This window comes from Oculina patagonica, chromosome 1 (assembly GCF_052425735.1).
Source record: "Oculina patagonica isolate OP01 chromosome 1, crgOcupat, whole genome shotgun sequence".
Lineage (NCBI taxonomy): Eukaryota > Metazoa > Cnidaria > Anthozoa > Scleractinia > Oculinidae > Oculina > Oculina patagonica.
In genome coordinates this window covers 14,834,663-14,856,912 of record NC_135758.1, presented here as the reverse complement: position 1 = coordinate 14,856,912, position 22,250 = coordinate 14,834,663, and the positions used below count along the sequence as shown (strand labels likewise).

At 39.4% G+C, this 22,250-nt stretch overlaps 2 protein-coding genes and 1 long non-coding RNA gene across 4 annotated transcripts in view; 2 read left to right on the top strand and 1 right to left on the bottom strand.

The window, feature by feature from the left end:
• LOC144658611 (ubiquilin-1-like) overlaps positions 1-4,005 on the bottom strand; it is a 37,441-nt gene extending 33,436 nt beyond the window's left edge. The window contains exons 1-4 of the mRNA XM_078519075.1: positions 3,882-4,005; positions 3,713-3,815; positions 3,566-3,615; positions 2,528-2,563 (exon numbers count right to left, since the gene is read on the bottom strand). Coding sequence (XP_078375201.1) covers positions 2,528-2,563; positions 3,566-3,615; positions 3,713-3,815; positions 3,882-3,986 — 294 coding nt within the window. The 5' untranslated portion in view covers positions 3,987-4,005. The remainder of the gene's footprint in view (positions 1-2,527; positions 2,564-3,565; positions 3,616-3,712; positions 3,816-3,881) is intronic.
• Positions 223-1,174, top strand: LOC144658908 (uncharacterized). 2 transcript variants are annotated; one of them, XR_013571798.1, is made up of 3 exons: positions 223-524; positions 637-708; positions 933-1,174. It is a non-coding gene; the product is annotated as an uncharacterized LOC144658908 (long non-coding RNA). The 2 variants fall into 2 exon arrangements; XR_013571803.1 differs by having other exon boundaries at positions 232-524; positions 637-718.
• A 46-nt stretch (positions 4,006-4,051) lies between the features above and the next one.
• Positions 4,052-22,250, top strand: part of LOC144658839 (COMM domain-containing protein 10-like) — a 28,097-nt gene continuing 9,898 nt past the window's right edge. The window contains exons 1-2 of the mRNA XM_078519324.1: positions 4,052-4,115; positions 9,334-9,424. Of these exons, the coding sequence (XP_078375450.1) occupies positions 4,087-4,115; positions 9,334-9,424 (120 nt within the window). The 5' untranslated portion in view covers positions 4,052-4,086. The remainder of the gene's footprint in view (positions 4,116-9,333; positions 9,425-22,250) is intronic.

Sequence of the window (22,250 nt, the reverse complement as noted above, 5' to 3'; positions counted from 1 at the left end):
AGTGTTCATCCGCAGAGGGCACTATCAGCCCTTATAGTTCACCACTAAATTTTCTCTGATTCTGTTTGGTTTAAACTGAACACGTGAAGCGATAGTGCCCGTCCGCCGGAGGGCACTATCAGCCCATAGTGCCCTCCCAAGAAAAATGCCCGGATCGATAGTGCCTGCCCGTGCCTTTTTTTTGTAAACAAGCGTGCCTGCAGACAAAAAACCCAACCAAATTCACTGCATTTAGTGGGTTTCTTGTCTGGTTTTGTTTCATTTGTTAAATTTCGGTTTTCAATTGAGTTTTTATCCTGAAAAGTAAAAATAATTCACGATGCTCGTTTTTGTATGTGTGCGCGGAAGAAAATTTAGTGGTGAATAATAAAGACAATAGATACCCTGGACGCGGCCTAGGACGACGGCAACCGGAAGTAAATTCGCAAGTTCTTAAATTAAATTTGCATAAATGTCACGCCACTTGACGGCCTCCACCTCAGTTGCGGCGGCAACGAAGGTTATTTTGGCGGCCTCTCAGAAAGGTGAGTTATTTTTCCGACTTTTTGCCTTTAAAAAACATGTTTTGCACAAAAATTGCAAACAGTATTATAAGGAAGTAGATTTCTAAACTGTTTGGTTAAATTTTGTTTTCAGAATTCAGTTTTAGTGAGCATACAGAAGGTTTTCGTGCGAGCGTCAAGTCTTCAGGAAGACATCCGAAAGCAGGTAAATCTGGGTGAATTTCCTCGCGAGAGTATCGCTTTATCTATTATTTTAACCTTGATTTTTATCGTGTGAAACTAACCAGTGCCAGGTTTGGACCCCTCTACAAAATGATTTTACAGTATTTGTATTATTTTGCATCATCTCTCTTCGACTCGTGTTTTACGATTGTTTTGACAAAAATGGCGCCAAAGGTTTGATTGAAATTCTACTTTCTCTTCCTTTAGTATGTCAATGGAATGGACAAACAACCACGACATTGCTCTTGCTCGGGAGGTATTGTTATTGGAACCATATCAACACAAGGCGAGGACAGTTTAAAGAGGAAAAGTGTGGCAACAAATAGCCGACAACCTCAATTTACACGCTGTATACTTTAGTGTTTACTTCAGATTGCTTGTTTATATTTATTTCTACACACACACATATATATGTGATCCATGTCACGTCTTGAAGTTATGACAACTAGTTAAATTTAATTTTTTTTTTTTGCTTTGTCGGATGGGCGCGCGGGGGGGGAGAAAAAAAAAATTTTTTTTTTTGTTTTTGCCGAGAGAAAAATATTTTTTCCTAAACCCCGGGACATAATTTTTTTTTTTTTTTTTTTTGTTGGTGTAAATATTTTTTTATAAAAAAAAAAAAAAAAAAATTAAAAAAAAAAAAAAAAAAAAAATACAAAGAAAAAAAAAAAAAAAAAAAAAAAAGCGCTCTTCAAAAAAAGGGACCCCCCCTTTTTTTTTTAAAAATTAAATTTCCCTTGAAGAAAAAAAACAAAGGGGAAGATTGGTTAAAAAACTATGTTCAGTTTTATTTCGGGGCAATGACCTTAAAAAGATTGATAGCATTTTGGGATGGAAATCCCTTTTGTGTTCTTTGTTGTTTACATGTATTGTAACAGCAATAAATGCCAGTGATTGTTCTTTCATTGAGGTGGGATTTATATAATTAACTCACAAAACTGCTTTGTAAACATTGCCATCAAAACGTAGTACATTCTTATGCGAAATAGGCCTGTAGTGTGGGTGGTTGTAAATAAAAAAACTCTGAGGTGAGATTGCCATATAAATACGTAAGAGCATTTTGTAACACAGCACATACTATGTAAAGTATTCCAATGTTACTTAGCCCAATCTTCAGGTTTTTCTTAAAATCAATAAATTTAAAGTAATTTACTATATCACCAAAGAGCCACTCCACACAACTCCTGACTGCTCTACACTCTGAATCTGCCATTTCTTCGAGGTCAAATCTTTCGTACTCTTCATATGGTAATTCTAAGTTCTTTGAAAAGCTGCAGTCATATAGGAGCACGAATTCTTCGTCAGAAACGATGTCGGCCAAATAAGTTCCTGCTAAAAGCTCTCAAGTCTTTTTAAACGACGTCATAACAGCGAAAAGGCCTGATTCTCTGACTGAATCTGTTAGCAGTTATGTGTTTCGGCCACCGCTTGCACAACGCAAATCTTAAGGTTCCTTTTTCCCACGCAAAGGTGGCGGTCCTGACCCATGCCCTCTCGGACGTGACCGCGTTCTTCAAGGCCGCCGCGTCCAGTATCTTAAGGTCCCTAATAGAGTGTTTCTGTCTCTGAACTATCGGTCTGATAGTTGCCCCTTGGAAATTTGATGTTCTTAAAACTAGCATATTAGCCCAGCTCGAAGCTTTGCTTCTCGGGCTAATATTTATTTTAAGAACATCAAATTTCCATGTGGCAACTATCAGTTGATAGTTCCTCAACAGAAACACTCTATTGTTTAAATAGAAATTTAGAGCTCATAATCTAATTGTACACAGTACTATTCAGCAATACTAGACTATACTTACCTGATTAGTGGCATGTTGTGCTGCCTGTTGCTGAGCCTAGCAAAAGAAAAGAAATTAATCTGGAGTTGTTTTGGAGTTGTTGTGCTTGAAGGAAGATAGTTAGGTAGGTTGGTAGGAGACCTGTGGGTATTTATAGTTTAACTGCCATTTTACTCAAAAAACACAGCTACCTTGTATCAGCCATTTTTGAAAACCAGATACGAAAGTCCACAACTGCATGATTCAGGGCATTTACATGATTTCATGATTTCAAACTGAGTTGAATCCATTTGAAAAAAAAAAACACCGCCATGTTACAAATGCGGTGATGTTTAATATGGTCCAACCCGTAATAACTGAAATAAGGAAACAATAACCAACTGAACTTGACTAACGGCTAACTAATCCGAGGTACAATATACTAAAGATCCCTAAGCTGATTGATAAATTATTACATAACAAAGAAACTGATCACTTGTGGAATCACTACATTTGAGGCAAATAAAAATGATTGACAAAAGCTAAGAACAAGTGTGTGACATTTCAGCCCACAGGGCCCTTCTGAGGCTGCTTTCCTAAGTCAAGTACTTGACAGATCCAGTTTAAGCTGCTTTAAGCTTGTATTGAGTTTTAATATCAAGAATAACTGAAAGATGAACACCAAAATCACCTACAGTCTATTTGATGGACCAAGGTGTTTCTTTTAACTTAACTTTCTTTTTTCCCTAAACTATCATTCATTTCACACAAAACAAAAATAGCATACCATCAAATAATTCCTTCTAGTAAATGTATGATTTATTATTAACAAAAACACACTTATAAGCTACTAACAAGAAAAACACCGGTACATACAAGCGTAAATTACATCATCGAAAGATTGAGTTTCTTCATTCCTGAACAAGCTTTACTATGCTAGAATTGGTTTGCATAATTATTAAAATCAAAGCTCGACATTAAGAATTTACTCCTTCTATGACTACTAAATCATTCGTCAAAACGTTATTACAAAGAAAACAACAAGAACGCTACAGAAACGAAAACAGTAACACAACTTACCCTGTTGTCAGACTTGATAACAAGATGAACAGTGAGGCCATCTTTTATGGCTGCAAATCATCGATATTGAGTTAAAACAACAATTCAAAGCAGCTAAAGCCAGTCCATAATTTACATTTGTCTAATAAAAGTCCGAATGAAACTTACAATAAGACGCCAGTGTATCTCCATCTTTCAAAATTCGACCGGCGAATATTAGACACAACTGGGAAACCGGTGCATTGAACCTGGTCGAAACGAGTTCTTTGAACTGAAAACAAGCGAATTATTTCAATAAGAATCACGTTAATTTCTCCTCATTAAAACAGAATACTACCTCTAGTATCGTTGCAGTTGATTCAGTTTCAATAGTATCTTTGTTCTTTGAGGTTTTCACCACAACGTTTATTCTCGTATTCTCTTCTTCCCTATCGTCCGCCATGATGTATGCATCGGGTCGGGTTTTGTACCACGCAATTAGTACCCAGGTTGCTATTGTTCTCTCAAATCAGAGAGGAAACTAGGTTCTATAAGGATTCAAGATGGCGCTCATGTTTCAAGCGACATCCAGGTATGCTCTGATCTAATAGACTGAAGTTTTATATTGTATATATCTTGTGTATATATTGTATACTTATAAAAGTATACTTAGAATATTTATTGCCTAGAACAGTGTCACGTTTCATGGTTATTGTCACACAACTCACAACAACAGAACAGCTCTATTTGACATAGGGGCAATATGCTCGTGTTGGTGGAATATCCCCCTCTCAACCCATCAATTAACTGATTCGGAACTTTGTTGAAACAGTTGTCAAAAAATCACGCAATATGATTGCTTTAATCAGATCTTTATGCTAATTTTTGTAGTTTGTTACTGTTGTCATGATAAAAAGTCTCCATACTGGAAAGTTCGTATTTGACCAGTCTGGAAAACATGTATGTTACACCGAAGATCTTCGGCGTGGAGCTCGATAATTTACGCCAACTTCTGGCGTATTTCATCGGGATTTGGCGTAAAACTTTGGCGTATCAAATACGAACTTTCCAGTGTGGGAAACCGTTTGACCGTTTCGAGTCTTCCGAGAGCCGAGAGCTGAGAGGTGTTTTGTTTGAGCGGACAGCCTGACACATATAAAGAATGGATGTGGCTATGAAGCTGGATTTACAATATACACTTAAAATAGCTGAAGTAGACCAGTAATTATCATAACTAATGTTAAAATAAGACCCCTACCATGCATTGAAATCAGGCTGTTTCCTTGACTTTAAAGCCGCTATGTCACAATTGAAGGGTTGAGCGCAAGAAACGCACTTTGTGTTTTGGCCAAATTGAAAATTGTCACAAACAACTCCAAATTTCGCACGCAAGTTCGTTTACGTGTGCTTAACATTGATCTGTATTCAAATTCGCTGAATCTAGCTTCGTTTTTTAGAAATTACGTATGCAAAGAACAAAGGCGTTTTGCAAAGCTTACCTTCTCCACAGTCAGCCAGCAGCATGAGTTTTTCGACACATCGCGTGTAAATCTTTCCTTCTAGCGTTATTTAACTGTCCGGGGAGGTTGAAAAACGTGTCAGAGCCATGCTTTTAGTTCCTAGCCACCATTTTGAGGATTCGCTTTAAGAAAAGGACTGGATAACACTGTCATTGTGACGCGATGTCACCTGAGAGGAAAGAGAAAAAAAAATGGCCGTTTGTTCCTGAAAATCAAAAGCCTTTGGTTAGTTTTAGCGTAAGTGCGGCTGCCAGGTGGTTGAAGGACATCATTAAGTCTGAATACCCGTAAGTTTACAGCATCGCTCGAAGAACTGAGTGATGTTTTTGCCTTTGTTTTGTACAACAGCGCTGTTTAGCGCTTCAGAAAAAACGTTGCACAAACAGAGGTAGTTTTGAGCCTGGCTGCACAGAGAGCCTAAAACAAGAGGTTTCTTGCCGGGAACTTCGTCAACGCGAGTTTTGCAGGATCCACTTGGGTGCTGCCGCGACAAAGTTGCCGAGAAGTGACCTGGTTTTAGACTTCAAAAAATTCTTTATATGTTCCGCAGGGCACCTTCCCTTCGCAAAAGTTTTTCTGTGTCTCATTAAATATTCATCAATCAATCTATTGATTTGTGCGAACGAAAACCTCAGAAGTTTATCTTGTTTTTGCGGGATTTTGTAGATGTGTGATGATGTAAGGAGTGGAGATAGAAGTGAGAGCAAGCCGGCGGCACTTAACTGAAAGCAAAACTAGTATAAAGTGGCAACACCAGCAAACGTATTCAGTTTATCACAACAATCAATCTTTATTTCACTTTCACCTCAAATAGACCATTTTACAGTTGTCTGCTCATGACCGGCCTTTGAATGGAAGGGCTGGAGGTGACCTTTTTTGATCGCCTCACTGCTTTTGTTGTGTTTCATTGATGCAACTAGTTGCATTTACATATAAGCAGAGAGGTTTGTATCAATCGTACTCCAGCCTCCCTCCATTCAGCCAGGTCACTGCAGGCAACTGTAAAATGACTATTACAGCTAACGGTAACAGATTAAAATAGTCTTGCCCGAAACAACAAAAATTAGCTAACCCCAAGCAGACTGCAGTGAAAGCTAGCTGCAAGCAAACTGGCATGAAAGCTTACTGCATTAAAAGCGCGATCTAAAGGTTGAGGCGTGACTCTGATCCTAAACTTAACTTGAAACGGCTTAACCCTAATCCCTTGGGGTTAGGGTTATTTTTTTTTTTTTTTGCGTTAGGGCTAGGCTTTTGCATTAGGGCTAAGTCTGTAACCCTAATCTGAAACTCTAACCCCGACCCTACGGCCTTGGGGTTACCTTTTGCGTTAGGGCTAGGACTGTAACCCTAAAAATTTAGCTGACTTCATCGTCTTGAGAAACAAAAGGTTTCCTTTGTTTATCGTTTGTAAAAGAAAAGTCAAAAGACGCCGCGCCAGCAAAAACCTTGTCTTTTTGCATGTGTTATTTTTCGAAAACGAAGGAAAGACCAGCAAAATTAAATACAGGGCACTGTTGAGCACACGTAAACGAACTTGTGTGCGAAATTTGGAGTTGTTTGTGACAATTTTCAATTTGGCCAAAACTCAAAGTGCGTTTCTTGCGCTCACCCCTTCAATTGTAGAGAAGAAACCTGTGATGGTTATGAATAAAGCACAGGACAATACATATTTAGGCTCATCTCGACCTGAATTACTCTGTTAAGTTATATGAAATGTTAGTTGACTTGTTTGTGGTGTTTATCTGCCTTTCTGTGCTTTAAAAGCATTTATTTTACTGAATCGTTTTTTACCATTGGCTTTATGTGTAAGAGGAGAGACAATGCAGGCAGCTTGACAGCGGGTGGCTGCAACCTTGTCCAATTCAAGCTTGAACTGATGGCAAACCATCAAATTCTCACCTTAAAAACACTGGCATCCAATCTGCTAGATATTTCTTTGTGCCTATACCGAATTAATTAGAGCTTTATTCTTCCACAATTTTTCAAGAAAAGTGATCCTGAAGTCACAAATGTAGCTTTCTCAACATGATCGGTGCCAGATTCTCAACCAAAGGATATTTTGAAACATTTGAAACAAAAGAAAACAATGGCATCCGTTTGATGTTTGACAGATCTGTCAAATAAATTATTTTGTTTTGTTATTCGACCATTTGGTCCTGAATCTAAAGCTTTCTGGGAAAAATTCACCAGCTAGTGGTTATATAAAATTTATACAAAATTTACACATGTCTTAAGTTATTTCTTTATGGTGATTCCTCAGAAATAAAAGTTGACAATAGATATTTTTGAAACTTTCCATGAATGTTCCCAACCAAGCACTGTTTCGAAAAATAACATAAAAATGATGGGTCACTATGCTCAATGAGCCAAAGTTTATCTATATTAAGTCGAATCATATTCAGGTCTTCTTGTAATCTTTGGTAATCTTTTACATCTGTACAATCTTCGGACAACGTTTTGAAAATCTTTGGAAATCTTCAGAAAATCGTCAAAAACCTCGTTATTAGTAAGTTAATATAATAAACAAAATAATACATGGTTGCTTAGAAATCGATATCTCATGAGTGAGTGCACATCACTTGTGAGATATCTATTTGAACACTCGAAGATAAATTTCATATCTCCACGCAACCATGTATTATCCTCTATATTGTAAATCCAAATCTTAACAGTACAGTGGAATCCCGTAAATACGGGATTGTTTATGTTTCGAAATGGATTCAACTCAGTTTATTTACCCATCGCTGTTACAATCACAGCCAGAAAACAGAGGAACCCCGATATTACGATATCCCAAGGGAGCAGTAAAATTATATCGTTATATCGAGGAACGGTTATATCGAAACTCCCGATATAGCGATTAGGCTAGGCTAAACAAAACATGAACAGGCACAAAGGTCCTGACTTTATGCTTATCTTTGCAACCATAACACAATACTTTTGTTCGTTTATAACAAGATACTTTTGTTTTCCTTGAAAATGCTGTAACATGAGACTGTTTGTTTTACGGCGACACTAATATTAATGGCAGTTTTTTTGCTTTCCGAATAATAAAGCCAATTATTTCACTTTAATTCACCTATCTAATTTCATTAAGTTGTGGTTTTAACTGCTCGAAAGACGTTTCTTAAAAAGTATAGAACAAAACAAAACAAAAAACTTCTCATTTGAAAGGTATTTTAAAACACAGTTAAGCTAGGATATTTGTTTCCTGATTACCGTAATTAGAACTTTCGCACTGAAACTCCTGGTCTAAGTTTTTAATTACGAAAGTGCTGTGAAAGTCTCAAATCTAATTTAATTAATTTGCAATTTTTACTTGGCACCATGGGGTCTGCAGGCATCCTACCGCGAATACACACAATAAACGCAATGTTTCTGAGAGTATAAAGTAGTCTAATCTGCACTTGTGTTTGGCGTCAAGTACTTTGCTCTAGAAAGTACCACAACCAGTACCACAAGGAGAGCAAAGAGTTTTCTGAAACAAATATATACCCTTGAAATCTTTATATGAAAGTAATGTGGATATGCTCCACGTTTTACCTGGGGCACACGGTCTGGTGCTCCCCACCCCCACCCCATCCACAAGGAATAATTAATGAATTGATAGTAATTAATTAATTAATTGACTATTAAAGTTTACACCTTAGCGCTTTAGGGCCGTATCGGTTTAGTGGATGACAGCCCACACAACCATCACAATAGTGCATTCTGCACTAAAAATGGATACAAAGTTTCTTACTAAATTTTGCAAAAGTCGGCCTTCTTTAAAAACAAAAGAATACCACAATGATTGCTATGGTAACCTCTTTTTTCAAGAAACTTGTGAAAAAAACTATGATCATATATGATGGTCTAGTATGGCAAAAATCAAAGGATTTCCTTCTAAAAATTTCCACTAGTGTTGTCTCAGATACCTTTTCTTCCCATTGGTTGTTCCTTGGGCTGTGAGCTGAGTAGTACAGTATTTTATGAAGAAAAATCCTCGTACATGTGACCATTGCTTTTTTGGTATGCATGGCCGTTTTAACCACTCAGTCACAAAATGGTATCATTTGGTCAAAATCCACCTTGTAATATTAATTGCTGAGGTCAAGGTCCATTGTTTTCTTAATATGACCTTTATTTGCACATTTTTGGATCAATGTGGTGATATACAATAGTTTGTAATAACCAGTTGTGTTATAACGTCAAAATGTTGTACTTTTAGTTACTGGAAATGAAAGAGCAGCAAATGTTGCTTTATAGTAGAACCTTTATCATGGTATATTTAATTTACTTTTTGTACAGGTTAAAGAAAGGAGTTGAACTGATTAACAGCTTAGATACTGCCAAGTTTCCTCTTTTGCTTGGGAGGATTATACAAAAACTGCATATAAGGGTTAGTGCAATTTCAACATTTTATAATAAGCTTTACAAATTACTAATTAAAGTCAAACCCTTATAAAGGGGCCACCTTTGGGGAAATGGTAAGTGGCCGCTTAGTAGAGGTTCGTCAAAAATTAGCATAACGCTGTGGTAGAAACATTACCTTTGTTGCCAAGAAACCAAAAGATCATCACTTACCTTAGTGACAACAGAATCATGTCAAGACAATAATAACCATGGTTAATAGTTAGGTTCACACTACACACTAAGTCCGCCTTAGTCAAAGTCAAGATAAGCCAGCCTAAGTCTGCTTAAGCGTTCAGACATATTTAGGGGCAAATTCTTTCCTTGCAAAACTGACATCATTGATTTCCACATAATACTCCCTCAATGCCTATTCAGGCTATAAACTGCTGGTGTTGAAAACTGTTCATTGTTGTATGAAAATTTGCCATTTCGTTCTGAACCCATTGTTGCTGATGTAAAGGCTGATCGGGATTTCTCCATCCATTGGAAAGATAATCATCTCTGTTTAGTTCCTGTTGCTGTTGCTGTAATTGTTGTTGTTGTCTACACGTGGCACTATTTTCTCGAGCAGACTGTAATCAAATATTTCTCTCCTCCTCCGATTCTAATTGTAAGCGCGCTGCATCACTTTCCCTTCCTAATTGTAATCTATCCTGTAGCTGTTCAGTTGATTCTACTAAAAGTCTGTCTGTATAATTTTGTCTCAGTAATCTCTGTATTCTTGTGTCTTCAGCTTCTGTTTGTATTCTATCCACGGCATTTTGTCGAAGTCTCTGTAATCGTGCAGTTCGTTGTTGTTCAGTTTCTGTTTGTATTCTGTCTGCTGTATTTTGTCGAGGTCTCTGTAATCGTTCAGTTTCTGTTTGTATTCTGTCCGCAGTATTTTGTTGAAGTCTCTGTAATCGTGCAGTTCGTTGTTGTTCAGTTTCTGTTTGTATTCTGTCTGCTGTATTTTGTCGAAGTCTCTGTAATCATGCAGTTTGTTGTTGTTCAGTTTCTGTTTGTATTCTGTCTGCTGTATTTTGTCGAGGTCTCTGTAATCGTGCAGTTCGTTGTTGTTCAGTTTTTGTTTGTATTCTGTCCGCGGTATTTTGTTGAAGTCTCTGTTATCGTGCAGTTCGTTGTTGTTCAGTTTCTGTTTGTATTCTGTCTGCTGTATTTTGTCCGTTACTAGGCAACAATAACCCAGAGCTTCGCGAGGCCCTGCGAGTCACGTATTACTAGTTGCTATAATATACCCAAATGTCCCCTAGGGGTACTCCCTATAGTGGACTACCGTATTTATTTGATTAAGCGCCCCGGGTGCTTGTTAAATTTTTGGATCTTGAGGGTGGGCGCTTATTTGAGGCTGGGCGCTTATTAAATTTTCACCGTTTTTTGCAAGTAGTACGTTTATTTTGCAAGAAAACAATGTATTATAATTAAACGTGAAGGTGTACTAAAGCTGAATTTTAAATGTTCATTAAAACTTTCAGTAAAGAAATAAAAAATTTCGGTCTTCGGGATAGTCTCTTAGTAGTACTTAGTCAATTTTAATCTCAACTTCAACAATAATCAAAATTCCTTTTGTGCCCTCATTTTAGGAGAAAATGCACACGTAAACAAACCTGCATGCGCAATTTGGAGCTGTTTTGATAATGTTTGATTTAGCCAAAAAGTCCAGGGGCCATTCTTTCTCCCGCATCTTCAATTGGCCATCAATGTCTGGGAACGAGAATGCTTACAACCTCACTTCAATCCGAACACGTAATTTTAAAAACAGCTATTTACTAGTGGTAACCACAGGTTAGAAAGTGCGGGCCTTGACGCACTTAGAACTGAAAGGCACTGACTGGTACGAGAGTGCGTAATGTTAGATGGCAGTGTCAATAAATAAATGATAAAATGGACAAAAGACAATGGTATTCCGAGTAACGCGTCACGCAAGGAATGCATGTTTTTATCATATCCTATTGCAGCGAACCAATCTATGTTGTTGATTACACAGTTTTGTGAAGTGTAATCGAGCACTCGTTGTGAACTGAGATGTGTTTTTTCTCAGTCAGAAAACTCGCTATGTTGTGCTTGCCTTTTGTTAACGTGGCGCGATTAATGAAAAATCTCTGGACAAAATTAAAGACACTTATTCCGAGCAACGCGTCACGCTTTAATAATTGCCGCGAACCGGCCGCGAACCAGTCAGAGTTGTTTTTTGATTGACAGTTGATTGTGAAGTGTAGTCGAGCACGTGGTGTGAATTGAGATGTGATTTTCCTCGGTTGATAAACTTGCTATGTTGTCAGTGTTATAACAAATTCCTCGAGAATAACCATTGCTGGAATCATTCGCTTTGCCGTTGTTTTATCTGTGATATAATCACAGCAAAGTTTCTCAAAAGCAGCACCTATAAAACAACGTCTACAAATTGTAATGTTTGCAATCTTCCATGTGACAGAAGCGTAGATCTTATGTGACAAACTGTTGAGAGATTGACTCATTTTTCGCATTCTTATCATTCTTGGAGAAGAGATTTTTCGTGTTCCGATCGTTCTTAGTGGAAGAACAAAATTTTCAACTTCCGGTTTCTGTTCGCCTATTATTAACGTGGCGCGCACACGTAAAACGCAATCCGCTGGTCACTATCAAGATTAGGGTTGCGGACCTCTCTTGGGCCCGCAACAAAGGCTCTCATCTTTGTTGTGAAATGCAATCTTAGACTAGTCACGCTTCTAGAAAGTTCTAATCAAGTAGTTTCAAACACAACATCTGCTTTTTACATTCGGTTCGATAAAATCTGATTATCAGATTTGGCGGCATTACAAAAGACAGTACTTCATGTAATATATCACATTATACACAAACCATTATTTTCTCAAAAGAGAAGAGAAGCTCTAGATTAACAGTACATCCCTTGTAATCCAAAAATTTACACTATACGTCACCAATGTGTAAATAAACACTTTTAAAACTTGACAAACAACACAAAGAACCGCATCCTGATGCAAAATGTATATAAATACGAACCAAAAAAAAACAACAGAAAGGCTGACCACACAGTAAGATAATACTGTAGTGACTGACTTCATCAGGAAAGGATTTTGTTTTTGCATAACCCGAAGGAGGAAAAAAATACTGCCCAGAAAAATTGCCAAACCCCTGCCCCATATGGCCAAAAAGTAAAATAGTACATCTGTTATATTCGGAGCATTTACAATATATGTGTAGCAATTCCACTCGAACAAAAACCACATATAACGTCTAGAGCGTTACAATGAACGTCTAAAGAGTTCAATTGGAATACAACCGCGAAAAGTCTATTTCTTACCTTGTTTCCTTGCTACTTTATCACTTCGTTACCTTATGTGAGGTCTTACACAAAGCACTATTCTGAGGGACTAACTCCATCGGATATTCTTGTGTTACATCAGGGTCACGTTGTTCACGACGTGACCGTGATGTAACACGAGACAAAAAGGAGTCATGAACTATTCTAGAGATGAGACTGAGATCAAGATGAGACCGTGCGGCCGTAACATAGCTATAAAATTTGCAGCTGTCTGTTTATGAAATTAACAAAGGTTTATCAGTCAAATTTAAGTTTACAAAATCTTATGTTTAGTTCCTTCGTGAAAGAATAGTGAAAGATTTTGTCCAAGAGAGTGAAAGCCAGCTTTTTCTGAAAGCAGTGCTATTGAGGATTCGCCAAAGACGAGGTAATTTTTCGACGCATGTGGCAGTCGTGCTTCATATCTGTTGGGAAAACAGTAGGGCAGATCGTGTCATCAGAAAATGACATTTAATTGTTGAAACAAAATAAAATACTGAACAAGGCACTCATCTAACATCGCATAAGGAGAAAAGACGTCCCATTATTTTATGAGCGATGCCTTTAAACTTTTCGTCCACTTAGCGATACATGTTCGACTGATTCTTGTTCATAACACTGAGAAGTAGTCGTGTCATGATTTTGTTTTTTTTGTTCAAGTGCAGGAATATAATATCTGATAAAACTGCACTTTTAAGCAAGCCGTAAGTTGTGTTTGCAACAGACTTAAGAAAGGCTTAGATCATTTGAGTTTGCCGACACTAAGACAGAAATTACGCATTTGGAACTTAGCAGTTCATACATGTACGCGTCATTTTCACTAAGTCGACTTTAGAGATTGCTAATCCGGACAGACTTAGTGGTCTAGTATGAACCCACAAACTTTTGTCTTGTGTGTTTAAATGTCCTTATCAGTAGTCAATTCCTATTTCGAAATCTTATCAATCATCAGGTTGTTGAAAACAAGGCCAAACTACACATGTGTATTAAATTCTTGCTGAGCTGGCCACTTATGGGGATGGCTATAAAGCGACGGCTATAAAGCTGCCATGGCAACTAAATAGGGTGGCTGTTAAATAAAGGTTTTATTTACTTTGAGGACTAATAACTGGCTGCTTAACAGGGGTTGGCTGTGGCTGGTTGTTTAATAGGGGTTCGACTGTATATCTTTATTACCTAGTCCTCTGCTTTTTAATTATACCTTGTTTAGGCTTAGCAAAGGCTTCATATTTAAAAAATAACTTTTACCTAAGACACTGGCTTGCTGATTTATCTATTCTCCTCTTGTCGTTGCGTGATAATAAGCATGTTGTATATAAAGGAAGTAGGACTGCATTGTTTAACATCCTGTAATCATAAATGAACACTGTCAACATAATGGAGTGCCTTCCAGAAAAATTATCTTTGAAAGAAACTATAGAAAACTATACATCACTATGTAGAATCCAAAACAATAATATTTTTAGGTATGCTTGATCATTTTAACACACTGAAATTTGAGGGTGTTTGCTCAATGACTGAATTACCAGCCTTCATGTTACCATGGACATCCAAACAGAATGGACTAATATTCACTCAGGAGATAATGGGCTAACAAAATGTGTGAGGCTTTTGTTATTCTTATTGCTTCCTAAGAAAACCATTACGAAGTCGGAAAAAGGAAATTTTTTCAGTTACAAGTTGTTATGTGCCAGCACATCACAAGAAAAATATTTCAATTTTTGTAAAAGCCTCACAAACTTTGGTGCATTAAAAGTTGATGATTTTTTGGCCAAGTTTCTTTAAAATCTAACAAATCTCTACATACCCTTTTAATTCATTTCGGTAACTCACCCATTAGTTGTAAAATAAAAACTCTAGTAGTACAGTGGAACCCCGATATAACGATATGCCAAGGGAGCAGTAAAATTTTATCGTTATATCGAGGAATCGTTAATATCGAAACTCCCGATATAACGATACGGCCGTAAAATAACCGAAAATATCGTTATATCGAGGTAAACCTAGTCAAAGATACTGAAACTAAGAGAACTATTTAAAGACAAGTAGGATAAAGAGGATAAAGTTGATAAAGATCCTGAGAACACAGTATGATTTTCGTATATAGCCGTACAAAGCTGTTGACAGAAACATTTATTTAGAGATTACTCGATCGATTACTGTAAGGTTGTTATGTTAAATTAAATGTTTTGCTTAAATTGTGACTGAGTACTGATATCATTGTTAAATCAGGAATATCGTTATATCGAAGATCATTATATCGGGGTTCTGTCCCATACATTTTACTGTAACTTTTGCCGGGACATAGAATATTCATCGTTATATCGGGAATATCGTTATATCGAGGATCGTTATATCGGGGTTCCACTGTAATTACCCATAATGTACTCAGTATTGTAATCGTCTATTTACTTTTTTTTTCTCTTTGTGTTAAAATTTCTATTGTAAGTAGCGTGTCATTTATGTACTGTATGGTTTTTGTGTAAATGCATTAATAAAAAAACTCACACATTAAGAATTGAAAGAACTGCACAATTTTCAGTTTGCACCTCATTTAAGGATGGTGCTAGCCTGTTCCAGGCTCTCGGTAGTTATGGGAGAGGGATTAATGCGCGCGGGTGAGCGAGGAAAAAATGAGGCGGGACGAAGGCGAAGGAAGGAGAGCCTGTAAGAATTTCTTTAACGACCCTCTTCCGCCCACGTTTCAGATAATGAGGTGTTGAGATGTAAAAATGACATTCTGTCAATTAGCTAGAGATGCTCTCCTGTTTCTCGCGCGAGGCCAAAGGTCTGTGCCGCATGGTTTCCTGTTTGTAGAGTACTGAGTAATGAATTATATTTGCTACAGGTTTTGCTTGTGCGGTTTGTTTTGGCTCATTTCTATTTGCAAGATATGCTTTCTCTCAACATGTTTGTTTTGGAAGAACAGGGTCAGTAATTTATCTGTGAAAATGATGGTTACTTGCATTTAATAATTGTGATGCCGGGCCTGTTTGTTTGTATCACATCACGGATAACAATTAAGTAAATCTTTGTGCGGCTTCTCCAGAGACTGTTGAGGCTTTACTTCAAGAAAAATTAAAGTTGGTTTTAGAGAGACACTTTGTTGTAAGGGTTATGCTTCTTGCATTAATTTGATCGAGCGCTTTGTCTCTTGAGATCGATGATGTAACTACCGACATAGGTTAAACGAACCAAAGTAGTTATAGCTGATCTGTCTGGAAGTCTTTACTGGCAACTAACAGGAGCCGTAAAACTAAAATAAAGTAAAATAATAACGACACTAAACAACCGAAGCAAATACACGAGCGAGCGACATACAAAAGTAACATACAACGAAATAAAGTCCGAAATACAAAATATTACGAAACTAACTAAACCTAAGATACAAGTAAAAGAACGTAGCTAACCTTGTCCAGCCTTTGGGACCGCGAAAGGGACGGAAAACACGCTAAACGAGCGATAAATCCTTCGATAAACTTGAGTCAAACTGTAAGACCACGCTAGTTAAACAAACTGGTCACGTGACCGAAAATGGCGCGAATCTTGACTGCGCGCAGACTGGGCTGGCTACAGTCACATGGCTCCCCACAGTGGGAATCCACTGTCCTTACAAAGTCAAATGTTCTAACGATTCTCAAAACTCAAATAATAATTCGGCGAAACAAAATCAACTATAAGTTCGCAGTTTCTAGATAACAGTTCCAGGTCTACATTGATAAACTGCTTTTCCAGTAAGTAATGTTCCTATGATTAGTACTGCCCCTTCCGTCTATACCGCTCCTTCAGTTAGTACTTGTCTTAACTTGTGGCTCCTCTGGCTCCTCGTCGGGGAATTCCCGGTCTCCTTCCTGGATAGGAACAAGCTTATGGACAGGTCGATCAAGAAACTGTACTGCCTCGATTCTCTTTCCATTCTTGTCAAGACTGCGAGCAGCCATGGCGAGTTTAACCTTTCTCACTAGGCCATCCTTGCTTGGGAATACTTCTTTAACTCTTGCTAAACGCCAAACATTTCTTGGGGCATTTTCGTCCTTCATCAAGACGACATCATTCACTGCCATGTTGCGTTTGGGTGTGATCCACTTCTTGCGAAGTTGAAGTGTACTAAGGAAGTCCTTTCTCCATCTTTCCCAAAATGCATTCGTCAGGTGCTGAACTCTTCTCCATCTTCTGCGAAGGTAGATATCTTCTCTTTGAAAGATGCCTGGAGGTGACATTAGAACCTTGCTTTTCATGGTCAGTAAGTGATTTGGAGTCAGCGGCTCTGGCGAATCAACTGAAGACATGTCATTCAAGGCTAGTGGTCTGGAATTCACTACTGCCTGGATCTCTTTCAGTAACATACAGAAGCTTTCATCGTCCAACTGACGACCACTTTCCGCCAACAGTGCTGCGAGAACACTTCTGACTGTCCTTATTTGCCGTTCCCAAGACCCTCCCATATGGCTTGCGGAGGGTGGATTCATTTTGAATGAAAACCATTCGCAATTCTCTTCGATCAAAGTGCTGCGTACCTTGTTTTCATCCATTTGTTCAGAGCTTCTTGCAATTCTCTCTGGGCGCCAACGAAATTCGATCCACGGTCTGACCTCAGCTGGCGGATTGGACCACGCTCGGCTTGAAAACGTCTCACAGCATTAATAAAGGAGTCGGTGTCTAGCGTATTTGCAGACTCGAGATGAATGGCACGGGACGCCATGCACGTGAAGACTACACCGTATCTTTTAACCTCCTTGCGGCCATCCTTTATTAGAAATGGACCAAAGTAATCAACTGCGCAGTATGCAAATGGAGGGGCTGGATCTACACGATCTTCTGGGAGGTCTGCTAACTTTTGCTGCATGAGTGGTCCACGCAGCTTTTGGCACTTGATACACTTTGAAATAAAACTCGATACAGCGGACGTGCCACCAATGATCCAGTACCCACGTTGTCATACTTCGTTGTGGGTCATTCCACTACCCTGATGCTTGATTGCTTCATGACAATACTGTAGGATGAGGGTTGTAACATGCGATCGCCTTGGTAAAATGATTGGATGCTTAAAAGCTTCGGGCATATTGGCCCTCCTCAGTCGGCCACCAACACGCAGGATTCCGTTCATGTCTAAGTACGGATCCAGGCGATAAAGACTGCTACATTTCTTCAGGTTGAAATTTCTTTGCTTGGCTTTCTGTCTATCAGAGAATTCGCCATGCACTTGCAGCAGGGACAGCGCTTTGATTTCATCTTTGAAATGTTCAAGCTGAAGGCAGCGAATTATTTCCATCTCAGCTTGACCAATCTCTTCTATGTCTACAGGTTGGTAGCTTGTGTCATTATTCTTCACTGATGTACTGGTTTGAGCCACTGCAGTTTTCTGGAATCTTTTCTCTCTAAAAGACGTTTAAACCGCAAGCACACTGCTACTGCTTTTCTCACTCTAGACCAGTCAGAAAATCGATCCAACCTGGCAGTTTCAAAGTAATTAGGATAGCTCTCGTCGCTCTGTGTTACGAGGGTAGACGCTTTGACTTCTGGATCGCTTGGATCTAAGGGTTCTGGAGTGTTCTCTTCTTGGACTCGATAAGGACCACAGTTCCACAGGAAGCTGGGGCCTCTAAGCCATTGTGAATCATCACTCAAGAGCTGTTTGGTCGTAAGACCTCGGGATGCAGCATCTGCAGGGTTTGAGTGTGTGTTGATGTACTGCCATTGTTGAGGTTTGTTATGCTCATGGATCTGTTGTACGCAGTTGGCTACAAAAATGTGAAAGCGTCTGGTCACATTGCTTATGTAGCCCATCACTACCTTGCTGTCTGTCCAAAAGAACTCAGTAACGTTTTCGTAATCGAGCTCTGGTACAAGCCATTGACTCACTCTGACTGACACGATGGCTGCCGTCAACTCTAGGCGTGGGATGGTCACTGGTTTCAGAGGAGCAACGCGGGCTTTTCCCATAACTAAGGAACAATAGGCTCGATTGCTTTCATTCAACAAGCGCAGGTAGCTGCACTGACCATAGCCTGCTTGACTTGCATCAGAGAAGTGATGCAGTTCGACCGCCTTAATGTCTCCAAAATCTTCAGGTTTGTAGCATCTTGGTATCTTGAGACCTTCAAGGAGTCGCAACTCATTCCGCCATCGTTCCCATCTTGACCTTAGCTCATCACTGATCGGGTCATCCCAGTCAGCATTTTCACGACAAAGGTCTTGTAATATCTGCTTGCCAGTAAGGATTAGGGGTGCTACAAGCCCAAGGGGGTCGTAGACCGAACAAACTGTGGATAAGATGCCTCTTCTTGTAAGTGGGCGGTCTTGAATGACTATACAGAATTGTAAACTGTCAGTCTCTGCGCACCACATAACGCCGAGAGTTCGCTCTATTGGCAAAGGGTCTCTCGTCAGATCTAGTTCCTGTAATCCCTTGGCACGATCTTCGGGGGGAACGGCTTGAATAACTTCTTTCTTGTTGCTGCTAAACTTGTGCAGCCTCAGGCCTGCCCTTGCACACATGGCTTGACAATTCTGAATAAGGTTGGTGGCAGTGTCAACACATTTTACAGACTTCAGTCCATCATCGACGTAAAAATCCTTTCGCATGAAGTCTGCGGCTTCTGAACCAAACTCTTTCTCGCCATCGTCTGCGGCCCTTTTGAAAGCAAAATTTGCACATCCAGGTGAAGAAGTAGCACCAAACAGGTGTACTTTCACGCGATACTCTTCCGCTTCATTCTTGAAATCTCCATGCTTCCACCAAAAGAATCTGAGGGGATCTTGGTCTGTCTCGTCTACGAAGAACTGGTGAAACATTCCTTGTACATCACATGTCAAAGCCACAGCCTCCTGGTGGAATCGGCAGAGTACACCCACTAAATTGTTTGTCAGATCTCAGATCGGGCCCTTGGAGCAGGTTCTTGTTTAGGGATGTGCCTTTGTATTTTGCACTACAATCAAAAACCACTCTTATTTGGTTGGGTTTCTTCGGATGGTAGACTCCGTGGTGTGGGACATAGTTAATCTTGCCATCTCCAATGTTGATACCGGTTTCGGCTTGAGAGGGAACCTTTTCTGCGCACATTTCAATCATCTCTTCCATGAATTTAACATAGTCTCTGTGATACTTCGGATCTTTTTGAAATCGTCCCTTCAACTGAGACAGCCTTCTCAATGCTTGCGATCGATTGTTCGGCAACTTAACATCTAGAGAGCGCAATGGCAACGGCATCTCGTAATGCTCATCCTCCCTTTGGTGGATCCCTTTATTTAAGATTTCCAGGAATGTGAGATCTTCAACTGACAAGGTTGATGAACCTTTGAGTTCTGTTCTTTCGTGGAAGTCTCTTTCGAACATCTCATTGATCTGAGCTGGATTTACAATTTCCTTTGCTCGGGACTCCATCGCAAACGTGGCATCTTCATTGATTACAATCTTGTTGGCCCAACTTTCTGAAAGTTGTTCTAAGTCTTCATCTGGATTTGACTTGCACACTCTTCCAACAATACCCCAACCAAGATCTGTTTTTATGCCGTACGGGTCGTGATCTCCTCCAGGAATAACTTCTCGCGGTTTGATTGCCTTTGGGAAGTTCGTTCCAATCAATATTCCAACCTGTACATCTTCTCTATATGGCATAAGTTCTTCAGCAATACACTTTAGGTGATCCCACTGTATGGCAACTTCTGGCTTTGGAATTTGATGGGGTTTGTAAGGAATGCTGTCTCTTGTGTAGACCTTTGGCAAGGGGATGTGAACCTGGCGTTTAAAGTCTGTAACACTAAGACCTTGAACTTTCTTGCATTCAATTACTTCATCTTCTTGATGCATTGTTGACAGACGAAGGTGACTTGCTACGCCGTCGACCTCTAAGGCTTGTTTCAACTTCTCGGTGATAAAAGTAGCATTGGATTGAGAATCAATAAGAGCATAAGTCAGGACATCATTTTGAGGCCTTTCGCCGCTGGAAACCCATACTGGGATGATTAAACTTTGATCCTGACCAGACTGTTGCCCTTTGATGGAGCAAATGTTAGTACAGTTCGCTGTTGCATCACTTTCACTGCATTGCAAGTTCTCTGTATCAACCGCATTTGTAAATTTCACTGCTGCTTCATGTGTAGCTTTATCTGATCTATCTGTACTTTCAGGTGCTCTCTTGTTGTCATGCAGGCAGGTTGGATGCTTCTGCTTACATCTTATGCAACTAAGTAGTTTTTCACACTTGTTCTCCTTTGCCATATGACCATGAACTAGGCAGCAAAGGCAAAGTCCCTTTCTAATGATGAACTGGTTTCTTTCATTGATGGGTTTCTTGACAAACTCTTGGCACATTTCTAACTCATGGGATGCATTTCCACACCAATAACACGCTTTCTTCTTTCCGTTCATGGAATCAGAAGGGCCTTTAACTTGCGTAGCCAGGGAATTTACATCTCTGCTTTTACGATTTTCAGTTCTTCTTTGAAAATTTCTCCTCTTCTCTTCTTTCACTGAAAAGTTTGAGTCCAAGTTCGTAAGGACAGGCAGGCATTGTACCTCGGCAATCTCAGTAACAAATTTAACGAACGCCGAGAACGGGGGAAACTTGTTTTTTCCATACTTTGTCTGGTAGTCTCGTACCTTAACTCCCCATTTAGGATGTACCCAGTTAGGTAAGATCTTCAATAACTGCTTGTTGCCGTGTTGCTTGTTGAGGGTTTCAAGATCTTCTATTGATTTGCATAGCCAGCTCACATGTTTTCAGGAAGTCTGCAAATTCTCTCAGTGAAATCCCATCTCTTGGAGGAATCTTTGGCCAATTTTCCAGCTTTCTTCGGAATGCTTCTGCGACTACAGAGGGGTGACCAAATCGCTTTTTCAAGAGATTTCTTTGCTTCAGTGTAGGCGTCATCTGTTTTAAGAAACTGGTATCCTCCAACAATCTTCTTAGGTGGGCCTCATAGATACTGTAGCAGGTACAGGATTTTTTCATTGGAGCTCATTGACCTTTTCTCAATAACAGTTTCGAAAGAAACTTTCCATGTAGGCCAATCTAAGGGGTTACCACTGAAAATTGAGAGGTGAGGAGTTGGCAACCTCGCAGCTTCCATTCCCTTTGCTATTGCTTGGGCAATCCCATGTTGCTGTGATTCCATGGTGGGAGGACAATAAGGGATTGTCGGCGGTGTGCTGTAAGGAGTGGCTGAACTGTTGACATGCAGATGGGGTGGTGTGACTAATTGTTTACCAGCTGAATTGCCCTGATCCTTGCCTGGAGCCTGGGGAATTTGGTCTGCGTTAGATAACTTTGTGTCCTTTTCTTTCTGAGATGAAGGGGTGCGACGATGGGCTCTGTTACCTTGGACGAACGAGTCTGGTAAGGGTATTAAGCTGTCTACAGAAGTCAGGTCTGGCAGTGAAGATATATAATCACGTACACGCTCTTCTTTCTCATCATCCTGCAGCTGAAACTCTTTTAGGTCATCTAAATTTGGATTTTCTTCCTTTCCTTCATCTTCTAGCCTTGTAACGGCATCGACTTCAGCC